The sequence below is a fragment of the Phycodurus eques genome, chromosome 19 (assembly GCF_024500275.1).
Source record: "Phycodurus eques isolate BA_2022a chromosome 19, UOR_Pequ_1.1, whole genome shotgun sequence".
Taxonomy (NCBI): Eukaryota; Metazoa; Chordata; class Actinopteri; order Syngnathiformes; family Syngnathidae; genus Phycodurus; species Phycodurus eques.
In genome coordinates, this window is record NC_084543.1 from 2,243,542 (window position 1) to 2,260,235 (window position 16,694).

Genomic DNA, 16,694 nt, shown 5'->3' on the forward strand with positions numbered 1-16,694 from the left:
CATTTTAAAAAATTTAACATATTAAGTCAAATATAACCAACAGAAAAAAAATGCAGATAGTACCAAACATTTATTAGAGGTAAAAGTGAAGGCAATATTTATGTATTGGACTACAACATAACGTAATACTAAAACATTACATTTTTTTAAATGTATTCTTGGATTTAAAAAAAAAAAAAAGATTTTGTGGCTAATGAGTGAACGTACTTTTGTAAGTCTTTTTGAATGGAGTGGTGTTTGCCACTCGTCTTGTCGGACGCCTCCACCCTCCCACAATGCCGCGCTCCGTTTTTCCCCCCCCCCCCCCCCTCTCGTTCTATTTTCCTTCACCGTGGTCGCCTCCTCTGTGCTTTCTTCGCTTTTTTTCCCTCACAGTGCAAACATTCGCGCGGGTCTGCCTCCGCACCTCTTTGGAGAAAAAGGACAAGCACCACTAGCTAACCCATTGCTGCGCGCGCACACACACACACACACACACACACACACACTTTTAATAGCCATGAAAATACAAGAACGCAGGTAACAGGTTCCATAGTTATATCATACCGCATATTTGGACTCAACACATTCAAGAATATTTGTTAGTAGCAACAAAGGATCGGCATGTAGTTGCAGTTTACCGTCAAAAACTTGTCGTGTTGCAAAAAAAAAAAAAAACTGCAGAGATAGCTTAGCTTAATGCTAAGGAAAAGAAGGGAAAAAAATGCAAAAGGCCATAGACGGGCTAAGAAATAGCGTCAGTATCTCGTTATTAAGCAAGGGATATTTGAAAACAAGTGGTGGAGCAACACATGTAGACAAACAAAAATACTCACAGGCATATATTCTTTGTCCTGCATAATCGACTAATATTTTTGCGGCTTATTAAGGAGTTTTGAATGTGTTCAATCGTATTTCTGGATTATACTGCCCCCAGGTGGCCAATGCGCACATGTCAAAAGGAACAGTTCAACGTCCAATGAATTGAAGCACAAAATGTGGCAAAAACCGTTTAAGTTTATACATTCTATTTAGTGAGGTCGTTACTGTTTCTGTCAAGTAAAATATGATCGAAAGTTCTTTTCCTTAGAACACCATCCGTGCATCCATTTTCTGAGCCGCTTCTCCTCACGCGGGCCGCGGGCGTGCTGGAGCCTGTCCCAGCTATCGTCGGGCAGGAGGCGGGGTACACCCTGAACCGGTCGCCAGCCAATTGCAGAGCACACATAAACAAATAACCATTCGCACTCACATTCACACCGACGGGCAATTTAGAGTCTTCAATGAACCGAGCACGCATGTTTTGGGGATGTGGTAGGAAAGCGGAGTGCCCGAAGAAAAGCCACGCAAAATTTCTACGACAAAGTACATTTTTGTCGGACCCAAATTGGCCAAACAAACCCACTTCAAACCGCGGATTTTACATTTGACCCAAATTGACCCAAAAATGACCACTTCCAAACAAAACGGTGGACTTTCTGTGTCTTTTCGGGGATGGCTTCTTGAGACTTTTTCGCTGGTCTTCTCATGATAGATTTCATGCTGCTTCGTGAAACTGTGGCTTTAGGGGCTGAATTTTCAAATGTTTCGAACATAATACTTTGCATTTCATTTTGACTGTACAGTAACAGTTAAAAACAGTTTTTGAAGAAAAGTCATTTCTTGGATTTGTCTGGTTTGTCAGGTTGCAATGAAATGATATCAAAGACCTCTTTGTCAATAAGGAATAGATTTCCCCCCCCCCCCCCAAACAAAAATAGCCTCTCTTGTTATTAGATGAGAAAACCATAAGTAAAAATGATTATATTATGAATTTTAAAAAGGTGTATTTATTTATTCATTCATTTATTGTATTTATTAATTTGACTAAATTCACCCAAAATGGAGATGAGTACTTTTCCGTTTTTTCCTCTTCTGTTTGCCATCCTTGGATTTCGCCTGTGTGCGTCCCAAATTTCGTGCGTGTGTTTTGAGTATTGTCAGAGCGCGACGGAGCGGCCGTCGGTTCCGGAGTACAAGGTGGCGGCGGTGCAGCGGTCTCGCTTCCTGCTGCTGCACTACAGCGTGTGCAAGGCGCTGTGGGACTGGCTCATCCTGCTGGCCACCTTCTACGTGGCCGTCACCGTGCCGTACAACGTCAGCTTCACGCCCTACGACGACACCGTCGCCGCCGCGCGCTCCACCATCGTCAGCGACATCGCCGTGGAGATGCTCTTCATCACAGGTCAGCGATATCTTCGGCATCGGCGTCGTTATTATTTGGGTCACACAGTTACCTTCATACCTTACCTTCACGAAAATTACATTTAAAAATACAAAATAAATATTTCATAATAATCATCATTTGATTAAAATGGAAGTCATGTATTACAATAATTAAAAATTAAAGTTTTAATGACGTAACACTAAAGTACATTTGAATTATGTATGAAATTGTTTTTTTTTTTGGAACATTACTTACATATATTTAGCAATTTAAAAATCAATAGTTTCATATTTTCCGGCCCGAATCACGTATAATTGCTTCTCCCCTTGCAGACATAATCCTGAACTTCCGCACGACCTTTGTGAGCCAGTCGGGTCAGGTGGTGTACCAGTCGCGCTCCATTTGCATTCACTACGCCACCACTTGGTTCTTTGTGGACCTGGTGGCCGCTCTGCCCTTTGACCTCCTCTATGCCTTCAACATCACAGTGGTGAGGAAGCATATACACGTATACAGTGGCTCTTTGTCTTACGAGTTTTTCCAGTGACTCAAATGCCTCAAGTTTTATTTAAAGGGAAACAAAATGGCGCAATTAAAGTACTGTGATGCGCCCGCATGTGGGCGAGGAGAGGCAAAAAGCTAAATACACAAATACAGAATGAAAACACTCGCAAGGAGCTGCTGTAGGCCACAACTCACATGCTCACACGCGGATGAACCAGCCAGCCCCGACCTGACTCCTGTTCCGGATGTCACTCACTAGGCCACGCCCCTTAAAGGCTTACATCCAACACAAAAATACTACAATACGTACAGTAATTACTTCAGAAAACCTTTTTTTTTTTTTTCTTTCTCCGTGTTCTCATATATCTATACAATACAGTGGTATTTTTCTAAACCGTAACAAAATCAGTTGCACTGCAACGGGTATATTTACGTTCCGGCATTTGCGAATTCACATGTTGGCAAATTTTGGGGGGAATTTATCCTCCGTGATTTGCTGCAAACTGCACCGAGTTACTGTTTTGGAACTCGGGCCAAAGCCATGTCCGCTATATATGAACAAAGAAGTGCTCTGCTGCCATCTTGTGGCATCTTTATGCCAAGGAACTACGTTGACGCGAGCTGAGAAGCTTCATGGTGTGCTCTGCCGCCATCTTGTGGCATCTATAGGCAATTACAAACCTTCAGGGGAGGACGTCAACTACGCTCAGTTTTGTATCATTATACTTTTCATTGATTATATTATAATTGGGTGGAACGGTATAAATTGACTCACTGGCATCAGTATGGATTAACGATGATCTTTTTTTCTTTTTTTCTTTTTTCCAGACGTCGCTGGTGCACCTGCTGAAGACGGTGCGTCTGCTGAGGCTCCTGCGACTGCTCCAGAAGCTGGACCGCTACTCGCAGTACAGCGCCATGGTTCTCACGCTGCTCATGTCCGTGTTCGCCCTGCTGGCGCACTGGATGGCCTGCATCTGGTACATGATCGGGCGCAAGGAGCTCGATACCAGCGAGTCCTGGGAAATCGGTGAGCTGCGCGGCGGGGACGTTTGAGGTAGCGATGATAGACGCAAATAAGCGATTGCAGTCACTAGCGTTTTATTTTTATGCAATTATACTTTTTTATTTTCGTTTTAAAATAACATTTCATATATTTAATTTTGTTTAATCTATTTCAAAATCATAATGTTAAAACGCATGAAATAATTTAAAAAAAAATAATAATAATAATGATGAATGATGTACAACCCCAATTCCAATGAAGTTGGGACGTTGTGTTAAACATAAATAAAAATAGAATACAATGATTTGCAAATCATGTTCGAGCTATATTTAATTGAATACACTAAAAAGACAAGATATTTCATGGTCAAACTTAGTTGCTAACAACAATAAATAAACTTTGTTGCTAACAACAATAAAGTTTCTCAGTTTGACCATGAAATATCTTGTCTTTGTAGTGTATTCAATGAAATATAGCTTGAACATGATTTGCAAATCATTGTGTTCTGTTTTTATTTATATTCAACACAACGTCCCAACTTCATTGGAATTGGGCTTGTATATTTGGGAAAATGATTGTATTTTTTAATTTAAATTTCTTTAATTCATTGAAATGTACTTGTGTATTTTCTTTTAAAATATATTTTGTAATTGTTGCATATAATTGTAATGTTTTATTTTTTAAAAATAATGCAACCAATGTTAAAATATATGCAAACAGCACATATTTTGATGATATAAAATAATGAAGTATTTTAAATAGCGAAGTAAAGCAATACAAAGGGTCACTGCGCTTGAGCGGTCTTTGTGTGTGGTCGGTCGCAGGATGGCTCCACGAGCTGGGCAAGCGTCTGGAGACCCCCTACGCCAACACCACAGCGGGGGGCCCGTCGGTACGGAGTTCGTACATAGCCGCCCTCTACTTCACCCTTAGCAGCCTGACCAGCGTGGGCTTCGGCAACGTCTGCGCCAACACGGACGCGGAGAAGATCTTCTCCATCTGCACCATGCTTGTGGGCGGTATGCCAGACCACCACCTTTTTTTGTCTGACCCGTGTGGACATATTTACATTAAAAAGAAAGAGAAGCAGTCCTAAAATTGAGCCCTGTGGGACCCCTTTTACTAAGGTGATTATATCAGAGACAAAATGGCCAACCCTAAATAAAGGATCCCGGAATTACTTATTTGTCCGTAGCAACTTTAATGTCGTCTAATTGTGTCACCGTGCCGGCGGGACATTTTGCTGCCCCACAAAGCTGTAAATTAGCTGATTGGAAGACGAGTAGTTAAGTCAACGTGTCGACTAACCGATTCAAGCCCCGACCTATGACAGAACTAAATGTTCATATTTCAACTCGAATATGATGCCTTTCCATTCATCCTTCCAAACTGGAATATTTCCCAAATTCTCCTCTTAACGTCCCGTGGAAATTTACCGGAAACTTTGCGTAGATTTACCGGAAAGGTTTCCAACCTGACCGGAAATGAGGAAGCCGCCTTACGTAAGACTGCTTTGGTTCCCCGCAGCGCTGATGCACGCCCTGGTCTTCGGGAACGTGACTGCCATCATCCAGCGCATGTACTCGCGCCGCTCCCTCTACCACACCCGCATGAAAGACCTGAAGGACTTCATCCGCGTGCACGGGCTGCCCCAGCAGCTCAAACAGCGGATGCTCGAGTACTTCCAGACCACCTGGTCCGTCAACAACGGCATAGATGCCAACGAGGTAGGAAGTCGGGAAAGCCGCCTTTGCGCATCCGAGTTATCGTTTTAGCTTGGAACGACAGCGGTTCGCTTCTTTTTCTTTTTTCGGGCTTCGGCAACGTCTGCGCCAACACGCGCGCGGTCCGACGTTCGGAGCATTGAAAAGTGGCAGCCGCGTCACGTGAGGACTTTGAAATGTTTTAGTATTGCCATTTCCCGTAGCGCTTGTCCTCACGTGGGTCGCGGGCGTGCTGGCGCCCATCCCGGCTGACTGTGGGCGAGAGGCAGGGTACGCCCCGAACTGGTCGCCAACCAATCGCAGGGCACATAGAAACAAACAACCATTCGCACCTACGGGCAATTTACAGTCTCCAATGAACCTGCCGTGCGTGTTTTTGGGATCAGGGAGGAAGGCGCAGTACCCGGAGAAAACCCACACAGGCACGGGGAGAACGGCGGCGAATCCGAGGGCGGATTTGAACGCGGGTCCTCAGAACTGTGAAGCACATGTGCTAACCAGTCCGCAACGCGCTGCCTTAGTCTTTTTCCATTGGAAGTTATTTGATTTTTATTTGTATTATCTGTTATTTGTAAATGATCATAGTTTTATTTTCTAAGCTTTTCTACCAATGCTAACTTAGGCATTCCAATTTTAAAATGACAAATATTCAATTTTATTAAATTATTGTAGTTTTATTTTTTTTAATTTGAATTTATAAACAATTTCACTTTAATGAAATTTAGTCATTTTGCTTTATATGTTTTTAAATATACATTTTTTTGTATTGATATTGAGAATTCACATCTAAACAAAAATGTCTAAATATATTTCAATTCAAAAACTGCTTTCCAAATGCCGCATAAGTTCTATTTACACTGTTTAAAATGCCCAACTAGTAAAAGTGGAAAGCCACATCGGGCCTTTGGTCATTTGTTGTTCAAGTTGCGACGTTTTACTCCCGTTTTTTTTTTTTTTTTTTTCTTTTTTTTCTTTTCCACTAACACGTGAATGTTGAACACGTGACGGCGCTTTCGCCCCCCGGCAGCTCCTGCACGACTTCCCCGACGAGCTTCGCGCCGACATCGCCACGCACCTGAACAAGGACATCCTGCAGCTGCCCGTCTTCACGGGCGCCAGCCGCGGGTGCCTGCGCTCGCTCTCGCTGCACATCAAGACCTCCTTCTGCGTGCCCGGCGAGTACCTGATCCGCCAGGGCGACGCGCTTCACGCCAACTACTTTGTGTGCTCCGGCTCCCTGGAGGTGCTCAAGGACGGCACGGTGCTGGCCATACTGGGTTCGTTCGTAGAGACGGCTGCTTCTCAAAAATGTTTACGTACTCCAAGTCCCGACATGATGACCAACGCTTATTAGCAGTGTTCGTTCCAAAAAACCAGGCAGACGTTTCATTGTTTTCAAGCATTATGAAAAGGTCTATTGTGACGGCGGGCCTGAAGTGTCAAAGTTGGGATCACGTAACGCGCACTTGTTGAGAGCGCGTGGGTAACGTGAAGCGACCACCATTAAATCGATCCTTCCCGCGTTCGTTCTGCCGGTCTATGTTGGACATTGATGAATTAATCAAGTTGCGGCAGCCTGACATAGATGGAACCTTCCGGATCATCTGACCAAAATTCACTGCGGCCAGGGAGCAACTACGTCGAGCGACAAACACATCAATTCAATTATATCCACATTGTAATCAACTGTATCTATTTTTAACTATTATTTAATGTACTTGAGCAAAGCAAAGAAAATGTATTTATATAGCGCATTTCATACACAAGGTAACGCAATGTGCTTTGCATGATTAAAAGCATTTGGTGTACAGTGCAAGAAATATCATTTAAAAGTATTTTTATTTGTTGTGTTTAATATAAATATTAATTGTGGATTCCAATTTATTTTTAGCAGAAAATCACTTTTTCGCTATTGTTGATGTATAGCAAAAATATGAAATGATATACTGTAATACAAAACATGAGATTATTTCAATATGTTCAATAACTCCAAGTGCAATGTATTTCCTCTAATAACAAAGTGCATCGGTTTTATAGGTAAAAATCTTATCGTTTTCAAATATTTGATAATCATACCCCCAAAAAATAATGAGCTGCAGAAATCTCTAACTTAATATGCTATACGTTTACCAAAACTAAATATTTTAGCAGTTGTTGAATTATTATTATTTATGTTTTTAGCTGTTAAAATGTTTAAATATAAAACAATTCCATTCATCATCCACGTTTGACGTAGCTTTATATTGTCGTCCTGTGTTGTTGTTTTTGTGTGTGCGTGCGTGCGCGCGCGCGTGTGTGTGTGTGTGTGTGTGTGTGCGTTGTAGGAAAAGGCGACCTGATCGGCTGCGACCTGCCGGAGAGCGAGCAGGTGATCAAGACCAACGCGGACGTGAAGGCGCTGACGTACTGCGACCTTCAGTACATCAGCGTGCGCGGGCTGAGGGAGGTGCTGCAGCTTTACCCCGAGTACGCCGGCGTCTTCGCCTCCGACATCCACAACAACATCACCTACAACCTGCGCGTGGGCAGCCAGGACCAGGTACCCGCTTACGAACCCACAATTGGGAATTTGGCCCGGAATAACGGCAGCGTGTTCAGTCAGCTAAGTCCCAAAAAAGCTATATATATTTCTTAATTATGACATTTTGTATACAAAATCCTCCCAAAAAATTCATTCATTTTCTTTTTTTTTTTTCATGAATGTTTTGTAAAAAGATATTTATATAAAATTTTAAATTAGATTTATTTATTGAAATGTGTTTATTTCATAAATATGTAAATTCAGGTAATTATATACAGTGTACAATAAAAATGTGTCAGTTTTTGCAATTAAAAAAATAGATACATTCTATATTCTTTTATTATCCTACCATTTTTCAAATTACAATTTTGTTTTCTTCTTTATGAATCTATTTAAACATATTGAATGGATACATTTTACATTCATCTAAATATTTTCACATTTTGTACATTTTTAAAATAATTTTATATTAGCATACCTTAGATTCTTTTCCATTATTTATTATTTATAAATGTATTATATATGTATATAATCATTTATAAATAATAAATAATAGATTTGTGTAATTTAACATGCAGGCTTTCCCCCCCTAAATTGTCACTTTTTACGAGTGTTTGGGAATAATTTATTGTTTGCTAAATTATTTTATAGTTAGAATCCAATTTATTATATATATATATATATATATATATATATATATTTTTTTTTCAATCAAGTTACGATCAATGTTTTTTTTTCATCTGTTTATGTTTCGACGCTAGGTCGCTAGCTAACCTAGTTGGAAGCCTCGTAGTTGGAATCCGGGCTTGGGCCTTCCTCTCGGGGCACTGCCCTATACGTCCGCAATACAAATTTACAAGAAATAACTTTTTTATTTTTTTATTTTTTTAATCTCCCTTATTTTTGCGCAGCATCTTCATATGTGGACGCTTCGCTCGCATCCAACTGGTCTCGCGCCATCTGTTCAGAGTTTGAGGGCAAACAAAATGACGTCCAGCAGTGACGCCGCGGGGCATTTTTCCGCCATAACGCCGTTCGAGGGCGGGAGACGCTCCGGGACGCCGTCCACTTTGTGCTGACAGTAGTCAGAAAAGATGCTCAGATGTTGCCAAGGAAACAGATCGTAAGAAAACAAAAAAAAAAAACTTTCACAGTCCGGCCGTGTCCAATCTGCCAGATGGAACGCTATTTTTAGGATTTTCGGAGTCAGGGAAAGCCCTTAAATCCTGGCTTCAAGCTGCTGCTTGATAATAAATTGCCGGTGGGAGCAGATTTGTGGGCGGCGCGGGGCCGGCGTCCGAACGGTGTGGTGTTTAACGAGCGCGTGACGGAGTGTGGAGATCAAGACCGCCGCGCCTTCGTGAAGTCAGTCATTTTAGAACGCTTGAAAAACCAACGAGTGAAAAATAGAATCGATGTTTTGATCTCTAATGAAGGGCCTCTCAAGCTTTTTGGCTCCAGGGCCGACTTAAAGGGAATGCCGTTTTTCCAAGGACCTCCTTAGGATCTAAATCCTACTTTCAAAATAACTGCGATGTCGACCCCGAAATGCCGTATGAATGATTGTTTAAAAAGACCATTTGTTATTCTTAGGCCGGTGTCCAGAGACGAAGTTATAGCAAATGCGAGCGAATGCAACTTGTTGCATTAACGCCGGATGCTGAATGAACGTCCACGTCGCAATAATAAGTCCGCTTGTCTCCGGCGCCGCTTTCTGAGGAAAAGCGGCAACTGCTGCCAAATGCGAATTGACAATGCAATCTGTCCCCCTGCCGTCCGATCCCCGCCGCTCAAAAGCGCTTCTTCAATTCGGGTCGGTTTGAACCATTCGGGGGACCCAAATCGATATGCAAATGCGGTCAACTGTCGCTCTCACCTTCCTATTTGCTCTCTCTGCAGGGGCTCGGCAGGCTTTCGAGGTCGCCCGCGATCCCGCATGTGAGTTCATCGCCAAGTCTCTGTTAAGAACGCTTCGCGTGCGCGTGTGCCTGTTTTTTCTGGGACACGGCGAGCAGCGAAGGATTTCCCCTTCAGGTCGAAGCTCCTTCCGAGTGGGAGAAGGAGGAGGCGGGGCGGGGGTCCGTGTAGCCTCTACTGAGCCGACTGGGTCAATAGTTCCTGTTCTCACCAAATGAATATTCCTAAGATAATTGAATTTATGTACGTTTTCAAATGGTTTCATTTGCATTTTAAATCATGTAAGATTTGTAGTATTTCTAATATCAGTCAAATTCGGTTTATTTGGTATCTATTTTGATCATGTAGTATTGCTAATACTTTTCCACATCATTTAAATGTTAACTTTTCTCTTCGTAACATTTTTATATTGAAATGAAATTGCTTCGGTAAATATTTGGATCAAATTGTCATTTATTTTTATTTCTAAATGTTGATAATGTAATATTCTTTCTATTTTTCGGAACTTTGAATTGTAATTATAATTTCATCTGTTTAAATGAGACTTTTTACATACATATTTTGAAACGTTTATGTTCAGATATTTAAGTTCCTCTTTCGACTTATTTTTAAAATACCACAGTCATTTCATATTCAACTTATTTCAGTTAGTTCTGACTTTGCGTCGGCCGTGATTCTCTTTTTGGAGTCAAAGTCCCGAACGTCGAACATTTTAATTTGTACGTCTTACTTCGCGTCTCTCAGGAACCGCGACGGACGCCCACGGCGGAACGCAAGCGCGAGGATTCCTCGGACTGCTTCCACTTGTCTCCGTCCACGCGGTCCCGCCACAACCTGTTGCTGCCCAGCCTCAGCAGCCCCGTGCGCCGCACCTCCCTGGGAAACCTGCTGGGCGACGAGCTGCGGCAGTTCAGCGCGCTGCGGCGCTGCCGCTCGCCCGACCCCGGGCGCGGCTTCCTCGGCCGCGGCGGCGCCTCGTCTCGGACGCCGGCCAAACCGGAGCGCGACGCCTCTCTGGCCGACGCCGGCGACGAGCGCGAGCCTTCGAAGCTCCTCATCCCCGCCGTCGCCTGCTTTGGACCGCCGGAACTTAGTTCGAGGTGAACTCGCGTGCGGCGTCCGCTCACGTTGCTTTTTGATTGTCTCCAAACTGTTGAGCGCAATTGACAAACCCTCCTAAACGGGTTATTAGTTGCCAATAGATGCCACAGGATGGCAGCAAAGGACTACTTTTTTTCTAAAGGAAGCTCCTCAACTCACTTCAAAAGAGCTCCTTTGCCAAGTTGCCACCAGATGGCACAAGGAGAGTTTTTCAGTGAATAACGATGGATGGGTGCCCCCCCAAAATAAAAACAAATTGTGAATAGGCGAATTTGCTTCTGGCTGTTACCATATATGGTTTCACTTACGGGACCACTTGAGTGACCAAATAGGACTGTTAGCATATGCTGTACAGTTCCAAATATGGCTCAATAAGTGACCAAATATGGCCGCGGCTCAGTACGGTTCCCCTCAGGTGACCGCTTAATTGGCCAAATTCGGTTCCGTTGAAGTGAGCAAATAAATATGGATGTTACCTCTTATGGTTCCTAAAGTGGTTGAATGAGTGACGAGTTAAGTGACCAAATATGGTTCCGCTTGAGTGGCCATATAAATATGGCTGCGGCATGTACGTTAGGATTCCACGTATGGTTCAATAAGTGACGGGTTAAGTGACCAAAACATGGCTGTATCCATATATGGTTCCACTTAAGTGACCAAATATTGCTTCCGCTTACACTAAGTGACAAATTAGGTAGCTCCTGAAGCAACGGTGGCCTTATATGGTTGCGCTTTCGTTTCTCCTTAAGTAAGCAGTTAAGAGACTCCTGGTTGTGACCGGATACAGTACGTTTCCAAATCTGGTCGGACCTCCGCCGGGGCATCGGCGGCCTGCCGGCTTCCGTCCTAATTGCGAGCGCTCTCCTCTTCCTTTGGCTCAAGGGTCGTGGACGGCGTCGAGGACAACGGGCGAGCGTTCCATTTCAACGTGGAGCACAGACGAGGAAGCGGCGGAACACGAGGTAAGCCCGTCCGCCGGGTCGCCGCCGCGCCGCCCGCCTCCTGGTGGACGGCCGCTTCGTTTTGGACAGCTATGAAAAGAAAAATGCTTTTTACTGTTTCACAAAAGCTGCGTTGGCATATTAAGAGAGAAACAAATCTTATAGTGACAAAAGAATGAATTTCAATATTTGATCTATAATATCTATAATAGGCCTATTACCAGAATACAAATCTTAATTTCATCAAAATTAAAACATAGTATGAGAAAAAAAATCTTTTTTTTTTTTTTTTTTTTTAAACAAGAATACAGTCGTAATACTGGAAGGAAAAAAATATATCATTTTTATCAAAACTAAGCCAGAATAAAGTGAGAGAAATACCTTCTGGTTTTACAAGAATTAAGATGTCATTTTGCGTCGGGGAAAAAGTTTTACAAGAGTGAAGTTGTAGAATTACGTGTGAAAGAACGTTGTCTTAATATTGTAGAAAAATATTGTGAACAAAGTTGTACTTTTACCATAATAAATAGTTCATTGTTGAGTTTTACTACCGGAATAAAACAAAATGAGTACAAAGGCAAATATTACGCAGGGAAAAAAATTACATTTTATGTAGAAACATTTTTAGGAGAAAAACATTTTACAAGAATAATACCATAATATTTGGAGGAAAAACTACAGTAGAATCTCAATTTAATGGACAAATGGGAGCCAGGCGTGGTCTGTTAAAAGCCACCTTTTTTCAAGTCCTACCAGTACAGTACAGAATTATTGTTTTGTACTTTTTCATGGTCTAAAAACACCTGCTCCAGTACAAATATATATATATATATATAATATAAAACAAGCTTTAAAATGTTTCAAAAGTGTTCAAGTTTATCCAAACCTCCCCCCCTGGTGCATGAGAGGGGTGATTTAGAGGTCCAACTGGACACTATTCCCTGTCCGTTAAATCAGCAGTCCGTTAAATCGAGGTCCCACTGAATAATGTTGCCGCATTGTACGAGTGGTCCGAGTGAAGTGCTGACCCGCTGCCCGTGTCGTACTAGATTCCACGCAGGCGAACGCCCATGTGCTGCTGGAGACCGACGAGGTCCGGCAGAGCATCGGTCAGCTCCACCAGAAGGTACGGAGCAGCTTACGCCGCAAACAAAACACAACCCCCCCCCCCCCAAAAAAAAAAAAAAACTGCAGTAAAAATATGATAAAATGGTATCGCGGTTCATCATTCGACCCCGCCATAACGCAGAATTTGAAGTCATCGTTTAGTACAGCGGGGCCTTGAGATGATGACAATGACAAGTAAAATGTAAAGAATGAAACTGTTTTTGTTTTCATTTTTCGCTTGAATTCACCGCACATCGTGCTGCTCCTTCTGGGGTCCGTCTTACATTACGCATTACAGACATACGGATTTATACTCTCCATGGAGATGGTCGAAACTCCTCAGTAAGCCGCAGTGATAGTCGCTGTTCTTCGCAGAGGATAAAGAATATATGCCTGTGAGTGTTGTCGTATAATCTGCTTGTGTGCAAATATCCGTTGCTTCGAGGGTTATAACACCGCCACATAGATGCTATTCGTTTACCCGCGTGCGGCATTGTGCATCGTTTGTTAGCATAACGCTAAATTAACTTTCCGAAGGGAAAGCTACGTAGTTGTTCTTAATACACAACGTGGGATTTTCTTTGTTTTTAAGTTTAGTTTCCCTGTCAACTTCAACTGGGAGTGGCAGTAAACAGCTTGAAGCTTCTTTTTTGAAGAATTGTTGTTGGCCTGACTTCACCGCCACTGCTCTTATCTCAAATGTTTTGCTTGCAGTTCAAAGCAAAAATAAACAAATCTCAGAAAAACTCGGAAGTCGGTTCACTCGTAACTGAAGGCGCCGCTGCATCACGTTGTCATCAGCAGATTTGTTTTCCTCGCGGGCAAAGCTTTGTCGGAAAGTAACGCGGGCGCAGTCAGGTGGGCGCTGTGCGAGGCCACCGTTCATTAATCAGCAGACTCAACCTTGTGAAGAATCCCCCCCAAAAAACAAAAAACGCCGACAAGTCAGCACCGCGTATCTTCCGACTCGCTCACCTATTTGCGTCACTCCTGCAGATTTGCAACTGCTGTAATGCCAATTCATCCACTTTTCTCCGCGCAGCTGGGCGACTTAAACCAGGAAGTATCGGAGCTGGCCGGCGGCCTGTGCCGCATGACGCGGCTCCTCCAGGCCCACGTGAGCGCCCATCAGAACTCGCACCTCCACCACCGGCAGACGCCGCCCGCCCACCCGGGCCGCAGTAGCCGCCCGGCCGCCGCCGCCCAATGTCACCGCGCCGCCTCGCCGTGGACCCGAGAAGGCTTCCCCGGCGGAGGCCTCGTCTGCCCGACCGCCGTCAGCCGATCCCAGCCCGCTTTGTGCCCGCGGCCCGACGCGGACCCGCTCGCCGCCCCCCCCCCGTCTCCCGGTTCGTACCCTCTTCTCGGCCTGTGCCCGACCCCGCACGAGGATATTCCCGACGCTATAATCCGACGCTCGCATCCTCCTTTCCTCCCTGCTTCTACGTCCGCGCTCCCGGTGCCCTCTTCGCTCCAAGTGGACCACCCCGGTCTGGACCACTCCAGCCTGGTGTGCCTGCCGGGCGGCCGTAGGGACAGCGAAAGCACGTCCAGGTCCAGCGTTGGGGTGCAGACGCAGAGCAGCGAGCAGTCGTGGTGCCTGGACCTCACGGATTGAAAAACAAACAGTTTCAAAAAAAAAAAAAACCCCAAAACTGGTGGGACTCTGCCCTCCTGCCCTCACTTGGGGCAACCAGGCTCGCATGGTTGTCCAACCTCATGTCGTTTTTTTACGGAGGGAATGTTTAGGCACTCAAAAGAAAACTTTGCACACAGATTAAAATAAACAAATAAACCAGTCAAATTGTAAGGAAAAGAGAAATTCAGAGTATCATGAGAGAAATCCTCACCACTTTACAAGAATAAAGGTGCAGTTTATTTTATTTTTCTAGTGGGGGTGAAAATGACTTTTTTTTTTTTAACCATGCAACTTTGTTCTCATAACGTTCCGATGTCATATTTAGATTTGATTCTCGCAGCATTGTTTGATTTGTTCCTTTTTCTCCCCATGGCCCGAATTCTCCTGTGTGCTTTTTAGCTTTTCTTGTGCTTTTACTGACGTAGTTCACAGCCAACATTTTCTCCCCGCGTTACGTCCTCGCATGGTAAAAGGATTTATGTATTCCCCCCACCCCAAGATAGAAGTTTCCAAACGGTTTTGTCCGCATTCGACGAGCCGCTCGCGTGTCGTGTTCAGGATTTGCAATGGAATGTTTTTTTGCTTTTTTTGGGTGAGCGAGCAGATTACGAAATCAACCTCCCTGAGGGGACGGATTTTATTTATGTTGGATCATGGCAGCGAATCAATAACATCAAACAGTACGGGAAATGAGAAATTTCGATGGATGCCTCTTTTTTTAGAATAAAATATAAAGCAACGTCCGTCCCACTGTGTCTATTACATAAGTGCCTGTGTGTTTGTTTTTGTTTTTTTGTTTTTTTTACTTTCAAATGACTATAAATGCAATAACGCTCCAGTTTATCCCCCTTTTTAAGAGCAAACGTGTCCCTGTCAAGCCGATTATATAAGACACTTTCACTTCGAATCATGACATTTTGTAGGCACGCTTATCATGAGGAGGTGCACAAAAAAGTCCGAAAAAACACAAGCCTATCTGCCGTTTTGGTCGGAAGCAGAAACATTTCTCGGGGTCCTCCGAAGAAAATCCAGCCCGAAAGCCACTTTCTCTTAGCAACGTGAAATGTGGGAGTCATGCCCCGCGTGATAGGAGGCAACAAAAAAACTCTCAAGAACACATGCCCCAAAACGCACAGCAAGTCTGCCATTTTGGTTTGAAGCGGCCATTTTAGGGTCAATTTGGCTATTTCAAGGGTCTTTTAAAAGTGAACTTGTCCGTGAGATTTTGTCCAATTGCCACCAAACTGGAAGCACGTCTGCTAAACAGAAGGACCGCGCTAAATTGTTTTTCCGTAGAAATCTAAAAACTCAGCTACTCGAGGTCAGAGCTTGACCAAATGTATTGTTATTAATTCCAGTGTAACGACTGAAAAGACTGGGAATTAGGCCTGCATTGCTTCATTCTGTATTTTATGTGACACAGTCAACATGTTGCAATACGGTATGTTTTACTGATTCTATCACCGGTTTCACATGTTTGTGTACTGTTGCGTAAGAAAGTAAGTTCCTGTCAACAAACGGGGACAGAGTTAATATTAAACTGGCTTTGACACCATAGCAGGAACATTTTGGGTAAGAAGGTTGCATTTAAAGGAGGCCACGCGGAGGAAGAACCACAATCCAGTTTCCAGGTCCAGCCTCGCTTGAACAACATGAAGATCGTACTTCTCGCTCTTCTCGTCTTTTTGCTCGCCACTCAGGGTAAGTGTGGACTTCACTAACACTTAAAAAAAAAAAGTGTTTAGTAGTATTTATTAAAAAGTCATGATTTTGTTGTTGTTGTTGTTGTTTAGGCAAGGCCCTGAGGTGTTACTGCGGAGGACTGCTGCGTCACTGTTCAGCAGGATCGATAGAGACCTGCATCCCGTCCAGCGATGCCTGTGGCAGCGTTATCTTTGAAGTTGGTTCCCGTGAGTATTTCTTTCACGTGTTGTCGTATTCACATAAAGCTATGTCGTACAGTATTAGGATTTAGGCAGCACGGTGGGGGGGGGGAGTGGATTTTTTTTTTTTTCCCCCATTAAAATTTATAATTTAATCCTCGAAGAC

At 43.6% G+C, this 16,694-nt stretch overlaps 1 protein-coding gene across 7 annotated transcripts in view; it reads left to right on the top strand.

The window, feature by feature from the left end:
- The window catches only part of LOC133417691 (potassium voltage-gated channel subfamily H member 4-like), a 30,097-nt gene extending 14,709 nt beyond the window's left edge, over positions 1 to 15,388 (top strand). For 4 of the 7 annotated variants that reach the window (XM_061705685.1, XM_061705688.1, XM_061705687.1 and 1 more), the window contains 12 exons: positions 1,954 to 2,203; positions 2,518 to 2,675; positions 3,518 to 3,719; positions 4,520 to 4,714; positions 5,223 to 5,422; positions 6,447 to 6,696; positions 7,744 to 7,958; positions 9,840 to 9,878; positions 10,602 to 10,957; positions 11,841 to 11,920; positions 12,949 to 13,025; positions 14,049 to 15,388. In XM_061705685.1, coding sequence (XP_061561669.1) covers positions 1,954 to 2,203; positions 2,518 to 2,675; positions 3,518 to 3,719; positions 4,520 to 4,714; positions 5,223 to 5,422; positions 6,447 to 6,696; positions 7,744 to 7,958; positions 9,840 to 9,878; positions 10,602 to 10,957; positions 11,841 to 11,920; positions 12,949 to 13,025; positions 14,049 to 14,624 — 2,598 coding nt within the window. In that variant the 3' untranslated portion in view covers positions 14,625 to 15,388. The other 3 variants (XM_061705689.1, XM_061705690.1, XM_061705691.1) reach the window with 3 other exon arrangements.
- Positions 15,389 to 16,694: the final 1,306 nt, after the last annotated feature.